The following is an 18,150-nucleotide window of genomic DNA, read 5'->3' as shown; positions in this document are numbered from 1 at the left end:
AGAAAAAGTGCTTTGAAACAAGTTTGCGATATTTGCAGGTCATACTTTAGAATATAGGGCATGCAAATATTCGCGTGTCACTGTTAACATATTCCTAGGTGTGAAGAACGGCCAAGGAAGATAGTTTAACAAAACTTAGGGAGTTCATCTCATGTCTGGGATTGCATTGTTTACAAAATGGTAGATATCACAAATGTTATTGCATTTTTCCTGAAATGTTCGCAATGAGGCGAGACCTACCGTGATTTGAAATACATCTTGAACTTAACAGATGGCACATTATTTTGAAGGGACTAGACAGGCAGTTGTTGTTGTTTGGCTTGCATCCCACTGGGATTTTTGCACACGGCGTTGGTGTACGGTGCCTTTTCTGCAATATTTTGCTGGATTTTCTTGGATTTTCTGTTTGCACATAGTCACTTTAAGATGTTTTCTTGTTCATGTTATTGTTTTTTGTTTGTCGCGGTTGCACTCGATTCAAGAGCCGAATGGATCACAGGGCTCTACCTAATAAAAGAAATTGAAACTGTATTATTTCATGCTAAAGTGAAAAATCTTTACCAGAAAAAAATTGCATAAAATCGTAATAATTCCACGTCCATACATTAGTTTTGTACAACATTGCATGACAATTCTGTAGGCTGAGGAAATATTTGATATATTTTAATTGGCAATGTCAAGAATGCATGTGATGCTGGCTGCACAGGCTGATTTCCAATCTTTTTGTAATAGCAACCTCTTCTGGATCAACTCCCAATGGAGCCATTGACCTCAACTTATTGATGTTTCTAAAGGCATCAGCAAAGATGGTTCCAGTAAAAAATAAACAAATAACTTTGGCATCACGATAGATGTTGTTGGTCACAGGGAGCCTCATCTCTGCACACAAATGGGTATTTAATGAGTTTTGTTTGACGTAATTAGACTTTGCCTGAAGAATTTATTTGTAAATGAAAAAATACAACGGGGTCCATAGAAATGATTTGACAGTCGCCTTCAAATTGGCACTCCATATACATCATTAGATTATTTTAGAAATGTTTACAGAGGTTGCCTAATTCGTAGAACTGCCCATGTAAAGTGTGTATGTCCATAACTCAAATAACCATAAATGCACCGAATGGTAGAAGGCAGTCGAGCGTGTCGCCTGGCAAACTGTGAATATCGGAGGGCGGCAAGGTGGAGCACTGGGACGGCCCGAAGAATCTTGCATGGTGAACACGGCCTGCTCTTGCGAACCCCCATCCACAAGACGGGGGCGCCACCTGCACGTGTGGAACTCCCCCTCCGCAGGCGTTGATGTCGGCGGGAGCGGCGCTTTGGCGGGAACAGCGCCCCGACCCGCCGCCGAAATGGTGGGAGCGGCGCTTTGGCGGGAACCGCGCCACGATCAGCCGCCGAGTTGGCGGCCCCACCGCGTGGCCCGCATGCCTGGGCCTCCCCCCGCCAGCCCCCGCAGAGACGACGGTGTCCTCTCCCCGCGGCTCCATCGCTCCGTTCCCGATGGCGGCGAAGCAGCGGTGCGATGCCAGTCCCGCCGCTCCGCGTGCAGCGCCATCTCTCTCTCTCTGTCACCGGGGCTGCCATCCCCGGGGCTGTCCGAAGGATGGTCGTCACACCATCCCCGTCGTACGAAGGCGTCCAGATGAGTTTTGTCTTTGTTTTTCGTGTGCCCATTTTACTTCCCTAGGATAACACCTAGCAATATTTATATTTCCACAACTTCTGACACCAAATGTAGTAGGTTCGAATTAGGTGCACACACACGCAGCTTGGAGGCAACACTATTTATTAAACGGTAAGTAATATAACACTGTACATAAGGTGGTGAGCACCTTCCTCAACTCACTAACACTCTGGAACACGACACAGACTGGACCAGGCAGGCAACGGCCTGCCTGGCCCAGGACGACGACTCGGGACTTGACGACCGATGATGTCTTCACTTGGAGTACAGTACAACCGCCTTGCTCTCCGTTCACACCACGCTTATATCTGCTTTGGCGTGGCCGGCTCCGCCCAGGCGTGGCTGGCTCTCTCCAGGCCACGCCTCCCTTCCCAGGACACGCCTCACTTTCCCCACCTCTGGGAAGGTCCGGATCCCTCCAGCACGTGACCCCCCAGGCACCCCCTTGGGGCCCCCAGCCCTCGTACGGGCCAACACAGTAGTGACCGTTCTATGTCACTACACTTGGATGGGTGACCACAAGTGCAATTCATGTGCTAATGGTATATATATAATGCTATATTGTAGTACAGCATTGGGTGTGTTCCAAAGTGTGAATTGATTCACTCATTGGCTTGAAAATGTCATTCGATTGAAAGCATCTGTGTGGAGTTGTAAGTGGTATCTCCTCGTATGCATGGGCTGTCTGTGGCTACTCCAGTTTACTCCCATATGGCGAATATTCTCAATGGTATTGACGAACTTTCTGATGCAGGACCCTTCTGAAAAGTTTTGAAACTCATTTAGGCTTTCCTGGAAAATAATTGATGTTTAAATGCACGTGTTGCATACCATGTACTACATTTTATGATGCTGTTTTTGAAACCTTAAATAATCTATGACAAATGTATACATGACAATGTGATAAGTGAAATGTCATTGTTTTTTTTCCATTATCATGATTATGGATACATCTTTTAACATGCTGTTTTTAGAGTGAAGTTGTGCCTGCACATCCTAAAGTAATAAAACATTTTTTTTTATAAATCCAAAACGATGTGTGACAGCACTGCACGAAAATTACAACCTGGAGATATGAGCACTGTTTTGTAGGTCAGTGTAATTTATATTCTTAAGGCAAATCTATTTCATATCTAGGATCACTTATGCATCTAGAAGAAATAGGTGGGAGATTAGCACAATGAATTACTGTATATCATAAATGGATCGACAGATCACGTTTTTCTCAGCTCTTTTGTAGCATGATAACATAAAACCAAACTTCAAAGGAAAACTAAATAATTAAATTACGCGAGCTATTTCATGAACGCAAACGTAACTTTGATTTGCATTAAAAAAGTATTACTTTTGACTTAAAGCTTTCGTGACTGCAGGAATTAATATTCCTTGCAACTGGTAGAAATGCCTCCACTAGAAGGAGCTCTAGTGGGTCCCACCAGATGCGATTTGGGCCTACTCTCCCATACTGGTCAGACGTCTTGGAAGAGATTGGAGTTACCCACACTTTACCCCACCGCATGCCACCTGGTGATGGACGAACTGGATTTATGAAATGTCCACATTGTTTCAACTGCCCGGATTAAAACGAATTGAAAAGTCTCGTGTGCGAGCCATTATAACACCACGGCAGCATCTGTGCTGAGTTAAATACTTCGATAAAAGCGATGCCACCTCGTGACAACAGAGCCAACTGTGTACAAAGACTCAGATAACATTGTATGAATAATGCATTTTATTGTTTCATTTGATATTACATGTATGCAGTGAAACGTGCACGCCCATTTAAACAGAGCAGAACACAGAGTAGGTGGAGAAAATGTACTTTTGACAGATGCAAGCTAGTCTGCTACAGATACCACCTGAAGAGGCCTCATCACTACACTTGTATTCAGAGACACGATTGTCACTATCCATAGACAGAGCTGCAAGAGATATCCTCAATCTTCCCTTGGTGTGTGGCACGTTGACATTGTCCCATCAATCTCTCATGGTAGCTCTGTTCTAACGTTTACAATCACACAAGGCAACATTACATTGAAGCTGTATACACTTATTAAACATTAAACAATAATCAGTGTCACGGCCATGGTCATAATAAGGCATTTTATACACACAAATCACATGTATACTTTTAAAATATGTTGAAACATCAAAAGAACACAATATTCATGTACTTGTTACAGAGGTATACAGTACTAAAAAACTATTTCATTTAACACTTTTTTTTATAAACATCATTCCTGCTCTCACTTCCTCTGCTCCCACCTTCCCACTTTCAAACATGTACATATAGTGGCTGTACTTTTGTCATCTATTAGCACAGCCAGAGGGATCTACTTAAAAAAAATGTTTAATTACCCCACAGCAGATCTGACCACTTGTCGATTACTGCTGCAGCCCTGTTCTGTACTTGAAAGATCGGTAAATAAATGAATGAGAGGCTATGAAGCGTAAGAAAAACAACGGGTGTGTACGTTCGTACAAGTCACTTTAGATTTTCGTTTTTTTCATCCCCGTGGCTACTGCAGCAATACTGTTTTTCTGCAGATAACTTTGAGGTTACTTTATCGAAATCCCATTCCGAAACTGCTCATAATAGAGCTCTCATCTGGAAAAAATATCGATGCTGTCCCTCTGTACGTGTTTGTGTGCACGTGCGCTAGAACGTGGTCATTACTACAGTATTAACATTATTACTGTATTGTATTTTTATATTACGTCACCTCAACGTTTGGTTTAGCAGGAATGGAGGTATTATACATCTGACATTGATCAACATGCACAACTCAGCATCATAAATAAATAGGGTAAATCATATTTAATATATGATACAACTTTATTCTTATCAGTTTTTTGTATATTTAATAATGTATGTGAGTTATGCACTTGCAATGACTTGTTCCAATGGGTTATTTTTCAATTGCCAATGGTAGGTTGCTAAACCATGCAACTTTGCATGAAATCAAAGTTAGGTGGAATATCATAAACATGCGGTATATTTACTGATATTCGCATGACATCGTTTAATTAACAATTTCACATGAATAATAATCCATGCAACGCATTAACATGAAAACCAGTTATATTAAAAAGCATATATCACACTGCATAAAATGTATCTTTAAACATATTCTCTTTATCAAAATAAGTATAAAAGCACCCAAGCTACCATATCCATAAATCAATCAATCTTAGAGAGTTTGGCTGAGATTATACTGATATTCAGGGTTGCACTAGATGGCGTGGAGCGGTGATGCAGTGGTTAGCGCATTGTGCGATTTCATACCTGTCAACCCATACGGTTTACCCGTATTCTTGTACAGGCAAATTGAGTTTTCAGGTCCATACGGCATACAGCCGTTTCAACGCGGGCAAAAAAAACTATTTGTTTGTGTTTCTCCATTGTGATGGGACTTTGTAGGATGAACGTTGAGATTTATAAGGGCACGGGGTGACCAATAAGGTCCGAATTGGTCTGTAAAATAAGGTAGACACTGAGAAGGGGTTGACAGGTATGTGAATTACGCAGTGGTTTCCCCTGGCCACGGCCAACATCAGTGGCGAGTGATATCTGAACCAGTCTTGGGCACCCCCTTCATCAACCCGTACTGACCAACTTGGTGAAGAAGGGTCCAACAACCTCCACGACTGCATGTCTGTAGTGGGGGGCCTTCTTCATCCAGCAGTGGCCTGTATTTTACGATACATATTTCACTCGATGACATTCGCATGGCGAGCCTTTCATATACATCCATGTAGTTACAGCAGTATAAGAGAACAAACACCTTCAATCAATGGATGTGAATCTCTAACACCAATAAGCAATGTTCATAATCATGTTTCCTTGCATGCTATCCGTTTTTTTGTAGGAAGTATTTTTCAGTTACACAGCAGGTATATGCATTAAATACACTCGTCAATCCAAAGCAAACATTAATGATCGGAACTGTTTCTTTGTATAATTACTGAAGAATGTCAGGCAAATCAATCGTATATTCAAGTGTGTTGGTTCCAATGTTTTAACTCTGCCGCACCGAACAATTAGTTGCTCATTAAAAGCTAAAAATGACACATACCGTGTAAGCTATTGTTTATAGAATGAAGACAAGAAGCTACGATACAAATTATCCCACAGAGTCGATTAATTCATTGCCATACGCATTATTTGCTTCTGTATATTGATATAAATAATACATATTGTAAAAAAAACATACTACAGTACGGTTTTTTAAAAGCACAATTTCAATGCATTGAAGAATGTCGTCTTCACGTACACCGTATTCTGCTGCTAATATGCAAGTGCAGTTATGTGCTGTACAAGTGTTTTATGGGATTTTATGTAGCGAACATTGTAAGAAGCATTACAAATCATAAACCCCACATTTTCACTGAACGAAACGGCAGACTGAATGTAACTTTCGTCAGTATATAATCAGGAATGCTCTCACATTCATATTTGAAATAAAATGTATGCTCTTTCAGTCTTTCATATTTCAAACATTCTTTTCATATTAAAGTATATTTTAACCTGCAAGCTATGTGTTCAACTTGAATAAATTTGGACAGATGTTAGATATTTTAAAATAGTCTTAGAGAAACACAATCAGAAGGGCTATTTTGATTGTTTTGACTCGTGTACATGTTTACAACTCATTGATGATAATTTAGGTATTCAAGAATGTGGAAATCAAGTATCAGTAAGGCGCCAATCAAATATGAACATCAGCGTAAAACAGCTGATGCATTTAAGTAATTCAGCATTCCATAGTGTCGGCCATTTTGTGCTTTTACGTCTTCACATGTTTACGCCCGTGGATATGATAGAAATTTCACTACAAAATTCCAACGTCTCCAAATTTAAATAATGAAAATGGTATTGACAATAACAACTCAGCATCATAACGCAAACAAAATAACCACATACAACGAGGATGAATGTCCCTATTTGTTGCTACAATTTAAGCACATTTTTAAGGGTTGAGCAGTTATATCTATGGTACCCTATTTCCATAGTCTTGATACTGGTGAAAAGGGCCCCATAGATATAACCGCTCCACCCGAGTTATTAATGCTTTGATATTTGCATTGCCTTTGTGCTGTTCACCTTTTGGCATTCTCTAGTCTAACGCCGATTAAATAATACCATAAAGGAGGCTGTCTCTGGTGTAGGCCAAGCAGTTTCAAGGACAATGCATAGTTTATTACACTCTGTAACAAAAAACACATTTTTGTTCCTGGGTCGTAAGAGTTACTTCCTAATTGCTTATGCCTCAAAAGTACAGAAATGGATATTATACCACAGAAACTTTGCTTTTGTGACCAGGACAGTGATATTTAGAAATGTATCTATTTTCAATGAGAAAACGTGTGCATTTGTGTCTTTCATTCACATAAAGTCCTGGTCACAAAAGCAGGAACAAAAATGGTGTTACATAGTGTTATAAAAGCACGTTTGTTTGCATGTTTACCACAGGCATGTGTGGTTAATGCAGACGTAATTCCTTGCAATAGGTATCTATTCGGCGTTTGACCATCATAACACCTGTATTATTTCCGGAAAGGGTAAAGCCTATTGTTTATTAACTACCAATTGAAGGGTTTTGTGTTATAAAGACGCAAAAGTCTGAAGAAAAAACATTTTTATTAAATAATTGTGAGTAGTCTCTGTGCATCACCTACACTTCAATGAAGTGGAATACTTCGGTAATAAAAGCCTAACTTGTTCTCTGTATAATTATACCGTATTGTATTATTGTAAATCGCTAAAAAATAATGCCACTGAGGACGGTTTGTGTTTGCGTATTGATTTAAATGAACCCACTGAGCAATCAAAATAGGTGTCGATTTGATTGATTTCTGTTTAAGGCTGCAAGATTAATTTAATAGATGGAGGCACCTGCTGAACTAAGTTTTGAAAATAGAATAAAATATTGGTATTTTTTTCCCTCTCCAATGTATAATACTCCAAAACATGTACCACCTTTTTTCATTGTAAATGTATTGATGCTTTTGTTTGAAATTAAAAAATAAATAGCACAAGATATGGAGATAAAGGAATCTTATAATTCCTATTTTATGTTAGACTTTTAAAATATAAACGCTTAAAGGCATATATTTGTCACAAAACATAACAATAAGCAATATTAGGAATATTAAATCCAAACAGTAAATATATAATGTATAGCATAATTTAGGCACAAAAATACAATTATAATGTGTATATCTATGCTCACCGTTACCTAATCTATGAATATTGTATAATATTTCAAATGCTACGTATAAATGACAATACAAGCATGGCTACAAATCAGTTTGGGAAAATAACACAGATACATGCGATAGAAATTTCCAGAAAAAAAATCTTTACAAGCAACGTTCATTTACCAAAATTAAGTACTCTTTAATTATGAATTTGTACTACATTTTTTAGAATATTCAGCTTAAAAAACTAACAATTGTTGATGAAAGAAAATGTGTTTTACAAGAACACGTATGCTGCATGTATGGGCCATCATTTGCTGGTGGCATGGTCCAAATAAAAAAAATGTAAATTACTCACAAAGAAATTGAATAAAATCAAGTCATACCTATTGTGTGCTATCCGTGGTAGAAAGCTCCTGCGGGGAACTGCAAGAGTTACTGCATTAGCTAAACAATAAAGATAAAGATACAATACATTCATCAATAACTCTGCTCTTAAGAGGACACATATAATAGCCAACATATTGGGCAATGGCTCTTCTACATAACATGAATATCTGCTTGATCTCTCTGCTCCGAAGAAGTGCCATTGCCAGCAACGTCGCTTATAATACAATTATTACTCTTTAGGGCAGTCTTATTGACTTATGCGTTGAGTTTCTGTCATTTTTTTGTGCACCACTGTCAACGCAGTCCCAAAACATGTTTACATTAGTCAGATTGCTACAATGCTATTGGCATATCATTACTGGTTTGAATTATTATATATGAAAGCACAAATGGGTAGCAAATTTGAAAGAGAAACCCCAAAATTGTCTCATTGTATTTTAAATGGTGTATAGGATTGTTCACGTGAAGTCTAAAGTATTATCAGTAAATATGTGCGCCAAAAGTGAACACGTACATTTATATACTTATGTTAACATTTTTTCTCAAACCTTACGTACATAATCATAACCCTGTTATCTGAACAAACATATTTTTTCCGGCTTAATAGTTATTACAGACTATACTTGAAGAAGTACAGTAGTATAAATATGTTATTATTGAAAAAGTGCCCATTATACAATGACAAAAAATTACCACTTATGGTTTGATATTTGCCTTAGCACTTATCTATTTTCATATTTGCCCACTGTGTGTTTTGTCATGTGATAAAACAAAAACTGTTAATACCATTACATGCATGTGTGTTCTTTAAACCTAAGCTGAAAATTTCATTACCGCAATAAAAAAGTATTATATAAATGATTAAGTATATTTCAATACAGCAGATTTGATTTATAATGGAGTTTTTTTTGGGTTAGATCGCGTAAATATATAAATGTGTCTTTAAAAACCCGCTACCACCCGACACAGCCAACTAGTAAGGGTAGTCATGTAAACAGAACATGCCAATTCGTCACTAGTACAGCACACCGGTGTGTTGGAGAGCCAAGCCACAACATTTACAAACTGAGTACGACGTTTCGCCAGTAATTACAACTAGCTTCACAACATTTACAATCTGAGGACATGGCTTATTTCTCCAACACACCGGTGTGCTGTATATATTTACGCGATCTAACCCAAAAAAAATCTCTATTATGGATGATATTGGTTGTGAAAGCCTACGTGTTAAAACAGATTTGATTTACCTTGACTCATAAAAGTACCATAATTAGCTGTTTAAAACAGTGAATTTCAATCTTTCATTCACTTAATTAATATTGGTCGCGAAAGCCTACGTGTTAAACTCAATTAATATTGGTCTACCTTACAATAATGATGTGAGTGAAGAGTAGATATGCGTCTGGTTAGGCTTTGGCAGTCATGTGTGCAAATGTTTGCAAAAATCACTTAGGACGAAGGGTGTATTACTTATGTTCACTCTCAATTATCCGTGGGTGGATTACATGGGTTGCGGATTAACCATGTTTCAGCTTCCAAAATAAAAATGTAAATCTTTACATGGGCTGCTTTAGTTATTACCGACTTCTCATTCGAGAGGGTCAACGACTCAGTGGCCACGTGATTGCAAGCATGTCGGCAAATAAACCTGTTAATTTAAGGAAGAATAAAAAGAGCACAGTCATCGTCTTTTCCCCCATTCTAAATTAGTAAGCAATTAACTAGTTTCCATCGGCTGAATCACGTACGTTCTGCGTTGCCCGTGTTTTTATTTTATCCGTGCTACCCCTTCCTCCCCATTACCCTGAATAATCGAGAGTTTATTTTACAAAACTCTGCACCTAGTGGAACGGATTTTTTGTTTGTTTGTTGTGTTTCCTCATCTTATTGGAGATCGCTAACTCACCCTTCCGATTGTTTGTAAATACATGTAGGAGATTAATATAAGCCATTAGCACGCAAAATCCTCAAACGTCCCTCTGACGGTGTGATGAGGTAGAATGCTGCTGTTGAAGTGCACGTCTTGCGAGTGGTGACTCCGCAGGGTCTCACAAGGTGTCTACAAGTACAACACAGCAGAGGGGAACACACCACGAATTGCGATGTCACCACGGATTGAGTTCAGCTGCCAACACCAATTCTAGTTTACTTTGCGCAGTGGCTATGGCTACACGCCAACGTGTCTATTCCAGTCTACCGGTGATCCAGAAAATAGTGCTGCACCTGCACACCAGATCTAGTTTACTCTCTCCTGATTGCCGTGACTACTCGTCACGACTCTATGACAGTCTACCAGGGACCCAGAAAATATTCAGTGAAATATTAAAGCCTTGGATGTCACATCAGATGCTTAGAGAGAGAGAGCAAAAATAATGTACACAGGATGCGGTGGCAAAAGAATAGATTTATATCTGAAAAAAAGAAACCAGAATAGGATATGAAATTAAGAGCAATTCTCTAACAAAAATACCTAAAATGCCGCGCTTAAAGCGCACCATTAATCAACATGTTCTTTTATTTTCATAAAGGTGCAAATAAACTTAATTCCATGACAAATTATAACCTTAATACGTATGTATCAATTATCACATCTTACACAGGATATATAGTAAATCTTGGTTTAAATTTTTTCACAATGTTTAGCATTATTTACATGCAACATATTTTACAAAATACTACACAATGTCAACCTAACACAAGGGTATGTATGATGGTCATATTTTTTACATCAATAAAATAATAACTGTCATGGGTTACCATGTTGTGGAAAGAAATAGCACGCATGATACGTAGATGACTAAATACCAACATTATACAGATGTATTTTATGAATTGTGCAGCTAAGAGATAACTTACCATATTTTCACTTCTTTTCTTGTTGTGTTTCTTGCGGCACTTGCAAACCTTGTCCTTTAATACCTAGTTGGCAAACAAGTATCACGAATATAATTATAATCCTGTATAATTGAATTGACAGTGCTGTCCAAAATCATTAAACTTATATCATTTATTTTGAACTTTAAAAATATAATTAACCATTCAATGGGAATGCAATGACCCTCAATAAGGGAAACAAAAGAACCAATTGCAAACGTTGTGAATTGTATGGAGTTAGGCATTAAATAAAACAATAAAATAGCAGAAATGTGTTTGCAAGAACAATGACACTTGATGTAACGATGAACATAACACAATAATTTTCATAAACAAAAATCTACCTTAAGGACTTTGAGTACTGCATTTAATATAAACGTTATATACAATAAAATTAAAGATACGTGACAATAAATAAATATACGTTATGTGCATATCACCTCATAAAGGTAGTCAAATATTTCCAGAATGGTCAAGATGCTTGCTCCAATGAACAGACCCATTTGGCCACCGATGTCACCTGCATCCAACACACATCAGGCATTGCAACGTAGAGCTTTTACGAGCAACGAGTATCACTCTTGGGTACATTTACTTATTTGCACTGCAAGATCCCAGCCAGCTGTGCTTAAATACGTTTAAAAAAACTATAAATATTAAAACGCAATAGTCTATGCGCGTCATTTATAAATGACAGATGTCCATTCTAATTTTGTATACTGGCTTTACTTTACGTGTAAACGTGAATTCATTAAGGAGGTTGGTTATGGATGTTTAGCTCCCTGCGAAAATTATAAAGCTGACACAAGATAACGTTTCAAAATCTATATTTATTGCAATTGTTTTTTGTTCAGTTTTCTTTTTCCTCTGAATAAAAACTTGGAAGGAAACAGTGACCAATGTATTACACATTCGAATCATGTGTTCTTGGCAAAAAGTCACCAACATGTGAATAATTGAATTACATGATCCCTTACCCAGGAGGCCAGCAACTTCGTACGCTTTCTTCTGCTCAATCGTCTCATAGTTGAGAGCCTCGAAAAATATGTCGAGAACCAACACATTCTCCCTGCGTGGTGGAATAAAAAAAAACACACGTGGTTTTTTTTATATAGGACATCTCTATGTGAGCCAAACATTTATTCGCTATTTATATGCATCTACTGTATAACATTACGCTAGAAAGGATTGTGGTCGGTGATGGAGTAGAATGACATAGTGACATCCAATGAAGAGAATTTAGCACACTAGGGCATCCACTGTGGGGTTGTGAGTGATGAAATCAGCTCATCTGCGGGCACAAGATGGATTGTAACATGGTAGTGGATTGATCACGGCTGATGGTAATATGCATTGTGAGGGTATTTTTCTTTTTTTCTTGTTCAGTTTACAAAAAGAAGAACCCCTAACCTAACCCATACACCAACCTGCACTGACAAGCATGGTGAAGTATAGTGAAAACAACCCATGACCGACACGTTATGGCAGTACATTAACAGTGCTAAGGAGTATTGTACATATACGGCCAGTGTGTCAATCCACTTCTGGATGAGGGCCTCCCTATGCCGTGCATGCAGGATGTGTTCATTGAACATACTTCTCCATGCTAGTCAGCGTGGTTTGATGAAGGAGGGGGGGTGAAAGTACAGAACAATGGCTTTTGCTGCGCTGCTCCCTGTTAACCAAAAAGCCTACTAGACCTGTGTTGTGATTGGTGGTCACTCATCAAAGCACTATCTAGGCTCAAGCCTAATTGGTTCACATTCTGGGTAATTTGATCATCTCACCGGATGTAATCTTCGGTCTTGTTATATTTCTTGGCGAGATATTTTGCCGAAGCCTTGCTTGGGATTTTCACCATGGAGAGCTCCTTTCCGTAGCGTGTGGTGTTGCATGGTGTGTCGCAGACACAGAAGTTGTCGTCCTTCTCCACTAGAAAGTCTATGAGGATATTCAGTGAAAGCACAAAGCTGAGAACACGGAAAGCAGACAGTCTTTGTACGTCCTTAATAAAAAAAAAATCTCAATGATTTCTATGAAACAAAATTGTTAATGTGTTAGGACACCTTTGTAATTGAATATTATAATATGACATTGATTACAATACGTGAAATATTGTTACAATGTATTTAACGGGCATTTGTTATACAGAGTGATTCATTTGCAGTACTTTCTTATCGAGAGGTGATTTCATCTCATGAATGTGATGGCTCGTTATCTTATAGAGGAGAGTTTTAAAAGATTGAACAAGTGAATTGAGATCGGTGGGAGAAATGTGGAGGCTTTGAAATAAAATTTTGTTTTCTCAATTGCTCCGTATTGTTTTGCATGGGATATCTATATACGCATCACCTTGGATATTATTTTTGACATTTCAAAGCAACCGAACTCCTGATTATAAATCATGTTTTATTGATGAAAGTGTAAATCTACATCTACGGCGAATTCACTGCATTTGCAGTGGCACTGGACAAAACCAGGAAATATCACGGCAATGATCTGTGATGCCCTTTCCCAGTGCGGTAACAAAGTAATTTGTTATGATTTAACACTGACAGCGGTACCCTTCTCAAATAAAAGCGTTCAAGCACCATCAAAATTCGCAAAGAGCAGCACATAATCTCAAACACTCGGGGGGGGGGGGGGGTGAAACAGGTCAGAATGTTTCAAAAAGGGGTGCTGCATGACCAAAAAAGTGGAACACGATGAGAGAACTCTCTCGTAGCATCAGAGCTAGATGCTTACCCAAGGCTGGGTCTGCACACTCTTTGTACTGCTCCGGTGTGCAGTATGGTGCATCGCCTGCAGGATTTGACCAACAACACACATGATAAACTCCAGTCAAGAAGAAGCACCCTTTCACATCTATTCAGGTACAGCCTTGTTTTAAATGCAATTTATTTTCGGAAGGTAAATACATGCTCATAAAAGAGAAATTGAAATTTTTTTTACAATAAACTAATATACATTTTAATAACTTAGCAGTGGAGACAAATGATCTAGAAAAAACTTCTAACTAATAGTAGAAAAAATAACAATTAGGGTATTCAAGGCAATACTTGTTATCGTGTGAAAATATAATTCCCTGTAATTGTATATGACTTTGAAGAGGCTAAACATGAGAAGACATTCGAAACATCGATCAAATTTTTAAATCAAATAATAAAACACCAGAATAATTAACTTAAGTCTGCATACATTTACATGGTAAATTGAACGCTCTAATCAAACGCTTATGCGTTTGTAATCTTATATACGTGATTATGTTTCAAACACGAACACGTTTGGTTGACTAGCTTCAAGGCCACTTTAAGGACAGTGATACATTTTCCGTTCAGACATTTAATAAAATCAACCGCGAATTTGTGGCCACATAAAATTAAGTGAAGTCAATCAATACTCTAAACCCAAAATTATTTTGTGTTTCCATCCCACGTCATGGTTTTTATGCTTCGCAGACACAGCCGTCATTTTATATTTCTTATTTCAAACATTCTCCGACATTTACTGAACCAGTGTTTCATGTGAAAGACCCTTTTCACGACCACCTTCAATTTTAACTGTGTTCAGTGGATATGCAATTTTATTTGGTACAATACCAAAGTAATGTACAGCACTATTCATGATACTATTGACAGCTTACACTGTATATATGAACACACAATATGGACGTCTGCATGTTTTAAGAATTATATGCTCTTAAAAGCTGCACTCGTTTCCTTTTAAGCTTGTTTAGAAGACTTAAAGGAAATTGATCAGAGGGGGAAAAAAACCTCTCTGCTAAATAATGACGGTATCCATCGCAAACTCTGAAATTTGGCTAAGCAACAATTCAACATTTCAATGTGGGAACAACAGTCCTAAGAGCACAGTCTTGAATTGAAATGTTCTGACTTGAGTACTTGGTATATATGTTTTTTTCTTAACACGGTCATGAATTGCACTAAAGTACAAGCACATAAATGTCCTTTACGTCTTAATTTATGACTGGAAAACACTTTCGGAGGCATACTGTTTAATTGCTTACATAAGCAACCTATGCAACCCTGCAAGCATGCATCTGCATAACATACGATTTAATATCAATAATATTGCTTCATTATTGTGTATATTTTTTGGAGTAATTTAGAAAGAAACAAATATTTTGCAAAATTTATTTTCATATTGATGGATTTTACTATTTTCTCTGGGCTGTAAACAGGAGAAGAGGGCTGTCACATTCTTGCTTGTGCACGTGGGAAAGAACCCACTTTAGATGTTTGTTCCACTATGCCAATAATGGTCACGATGACACATTACCACCAGTGACAACAGCCTTCTGTATTCACAAGCATTTTAGCTACCTCATACGGTACTACAATTGTTTAATCATTATCATAGATTTCGTAAATAAAAATTTAAATACACTGTATATGGATGGCTCGTATAATCATTCTCTAAAGAATCAAAGTTAGCAGCAAACAATTTTAATGAATACCATATATAACAAGAAATGGACCTGCACCTTTTGGTGTACTGATATTTCAAGATATATGATTCAATGCACAAACCCACACTTAGCAGGTGCCAAGTGTTGTAGTGCGTGCAGCCGATTAGGAATTGTTGGAAGGACATATACGCTGGCTGCCATGTGAAACCATCTATGTAATTAGATTAAGCCAAGCATGCAGGTACACCAAGAGTTGTAGTTTGGTGCAAGCCAAGTAATTTAGTATTTTGAAAAAAATAATTATTGTGTCCTGGAATCCATAAGAATAAATTTACGTACAAGTTGTATTTCTAAATAAAAAATACATTCTTTAATTTTTAATGTTAGATCTAGAGATGTACATTTTAGAATGTACCAGCAAATATCAAAATAGTTCCATTGGAACCTCCTTTGCCAGGAGCAAAATAGAATAATTGTTTTTTTACCCTTTTATCTGGCAACAAAACTGACACCTTTTTTTTACAAGGAGTCATGTTTGCATTTACCACAATACATGCGGTCGGAATGCAAACAAAAAACACAACTCTGATGGTGCATCGTTTTGTTGCCAGATAAAACGGTAAAAAAACAATTATCAAAATAGTTATTTCTGTTTTATAAAGGCAATGAACCATCTGGTCCTTAAGTGGGAAATTCCACGCCTATAAGAGGCAAACAGCACAGTTTGAAGAAAACTATCGCTCGACAAATACATACACAATTTTGCTTTGAGTGATCAAACACCAACGCACTTGTACGTAAAATCAACAAGCACATAACAGTTCGAGCACGTTGGAGCTGGACAGCAAGCGGTATAACCCAAATAGACATCGGAAAGCTAGATACAGCACAACCCCAAACATATAGAGTATGTAGTTGTACGGACAAAATGGGATTTTTGTTTTACACACAGCGCGTTTCCCTTAATTAGCAAACAATTAAGCGTGTGGCAGACCTGGCATGTGCACCATGCGGCAGTTGCAGTTCTCGACCACGTAGCGCGTCTCGCAGTCGATGCGGCAAGCCGTGATGCTGTAGGTGTCGAAGAAGTCTGAATTGATGGGGTCAGCCTTGCAATCGCCCCAGGGGGAAGGCAAGTAGATGAGCTGTGAGGAGACCACACCACAGAAGAAAGTGGCTGAGACGGGCTTTTTTTATCCCTAACGTGAAAAAAATCAAAGTTTAGCTTCACAAATTAATTTGCTTTGTTTGAATAAGGAAAAACATATTTATACACATGGTTCGGATTTACGATGGTACGTACCATTTGTATGCTGTATGTTGCACACACTCATATGAAGCAATGAAATGAAAATCAGTTTTACATCCACAAAAACCGGCATGCAAATTATAAAAAAAAAAACATGATGCTTACCACTGGCATATGCCAGGCTATGTTATAGCATGATATTTGTTGCTGTGTTGGATTTTATACCTATGTTCGATTTTCCGTTATTGAAAACAGTGTAATAGTTTCTCTTCAATTATTAAATAACGTATTTAATGTATCCTCAATCATCGACAACATGGAATGAAGATGTATTAAACACGTTTAATTATCAAACATATATATGAATAAATATGCTGCATTTCAATGTTGTCGGTTTTCTACTGCTTGTGCTGATATTTTATATAAGTTCAATTCTGGTTGGATAGTGTGCGTGATAAAATGCTCTGGTCTGGCAAATCACGTGCAGCTAAATATCGTATGCTCTTCGTTGTACTGATTGATGAGTTATAAAGGTTTGAAATCCAGCAATGTACTTAAAAAATGTATTCAATACATCCTAAATTATCAACAACATAGTATATAGCTTATTTAATGTTGCTGATAATATACACTAAATACATTGTGGAAAATCAAACAAAAACTCAAACAGCAACAATTATGCCATACCATGTTCATTCCAATACCATTTGCTAAACATCTTGAATAAACGTGTACATTAGGATTCAGGTGAAAAAACCCACATTAATGCAGTAGAAGCTGGATATCAGTGCAAAGGGAAACTTTTATACAAGCACACTACTTAAGATATGAGCGCAATAGCCTTACTCCCACGGGATGTGTTTATATCCAGCTACTGCTGTACCATCATTCGTGATGAACGATAATCAATTGGACTGTACATTGATTTTCTGGTCAGATCGCGTGAGTAGAATGTGTCGTAAAACCCTCCTCTGCCCAACACAGCCAATTCATAGCATCCCATGAACTAACATGCCAACATAATTTATTATGGGCTAAAGGTAATATAATTGACGTGGATTCATTACGCTTACGGTATCACCTACTTCTCCCTTGTGGGGGGTCACATCAAATGACATAATGCGCCCTATTTAAGAGCCCAAGACTGGAGAACGCAGTTGATCATCGATTAAAAAAGCCGAATGATCATATTATTTAAAAAAGCTTATTTTTTCACATTAGTGCATCACATTGTTTTTTTCAGGTGTTATGTGTGTGTATATATACTATTGGAGTGTTTTAAACCTCATGGGACCTCCTTTGCCAGTACCAAAATATAAG

The 18,150-nt window shown here is 37.8% G+C and overlaps 1 protein-coding gene across 4 annotated transcripts in view; it reads right to left on the bottom strand.

The window, feature by feature from the left end:
- Window positions 1-7,658: 7,658 nt before the first annotated feature.
- The window catches only part of LOC144942254 (acid-sensing ion channel 1-like), a 201,265-nt gene continuing 190,773 nt past the window's right edge, over window positions 7,659-18,150 (bottom strand). For 2 of the 4 annotated variants that reach the window (XM_078869009.1, XM_078869018.1), the window contains exons 5-11: window positions 16,576-16,726; window positions 13,898-13,954; window positions 12,940-13,093; window positions 12,130-12,221; window positions 11,593-11,672; window positions 11,135-11,197; window positions 7,660-10,337 (exon numbers count right to left, since the gene is read on the bottom strand). In XM_078869009.1, coding sequence (XP_078725135.1) covers window positions 10,230-10,337; window positions 11,135-11,197; window positions 11,593-11,672; window positions 12,130-12,221; window positions 12,940-13,093; window positions 13,898-13,954; window positions 16,576-16,726 — 705 coding nt within the window. In that variant the 3' untranslated portion in view covers window positions 7,660-10,229. Of the gene's footprint in view, window positions 10,338-11,134; window positions 11,198-11,592; window positions 11,673-12,129; window positions 12,222-12,939; window positions 13,094-13,897; window positions 13,955-16,575; window positions 16,727-18,150 lie in introns of all 4 variants that reach the window. The other 2 variants (XM_078869027.1, XM_078869002.1) reach the window with 2 other exon arrangements.

This window comes from Lampetra fluviatilis, chromosome 2 (genome assembly GCF_964198595.1).
Source record: "Lampetra fluviatilis chromosome 2, kcLamFluv1.1, whole genome shotgun sequence".
Lineage (NCBI taxonomy): Eukaryota > Metazoa > Chordata > Hyperoartia > Petromyzontiformes > Petromyzontidae > Lampetra > Lampetra fluviatilis.
Note: the sequence above shows the minus strand (reverse complement) of the source record. Positions and strands in the feature narration are given on the sequence as shown.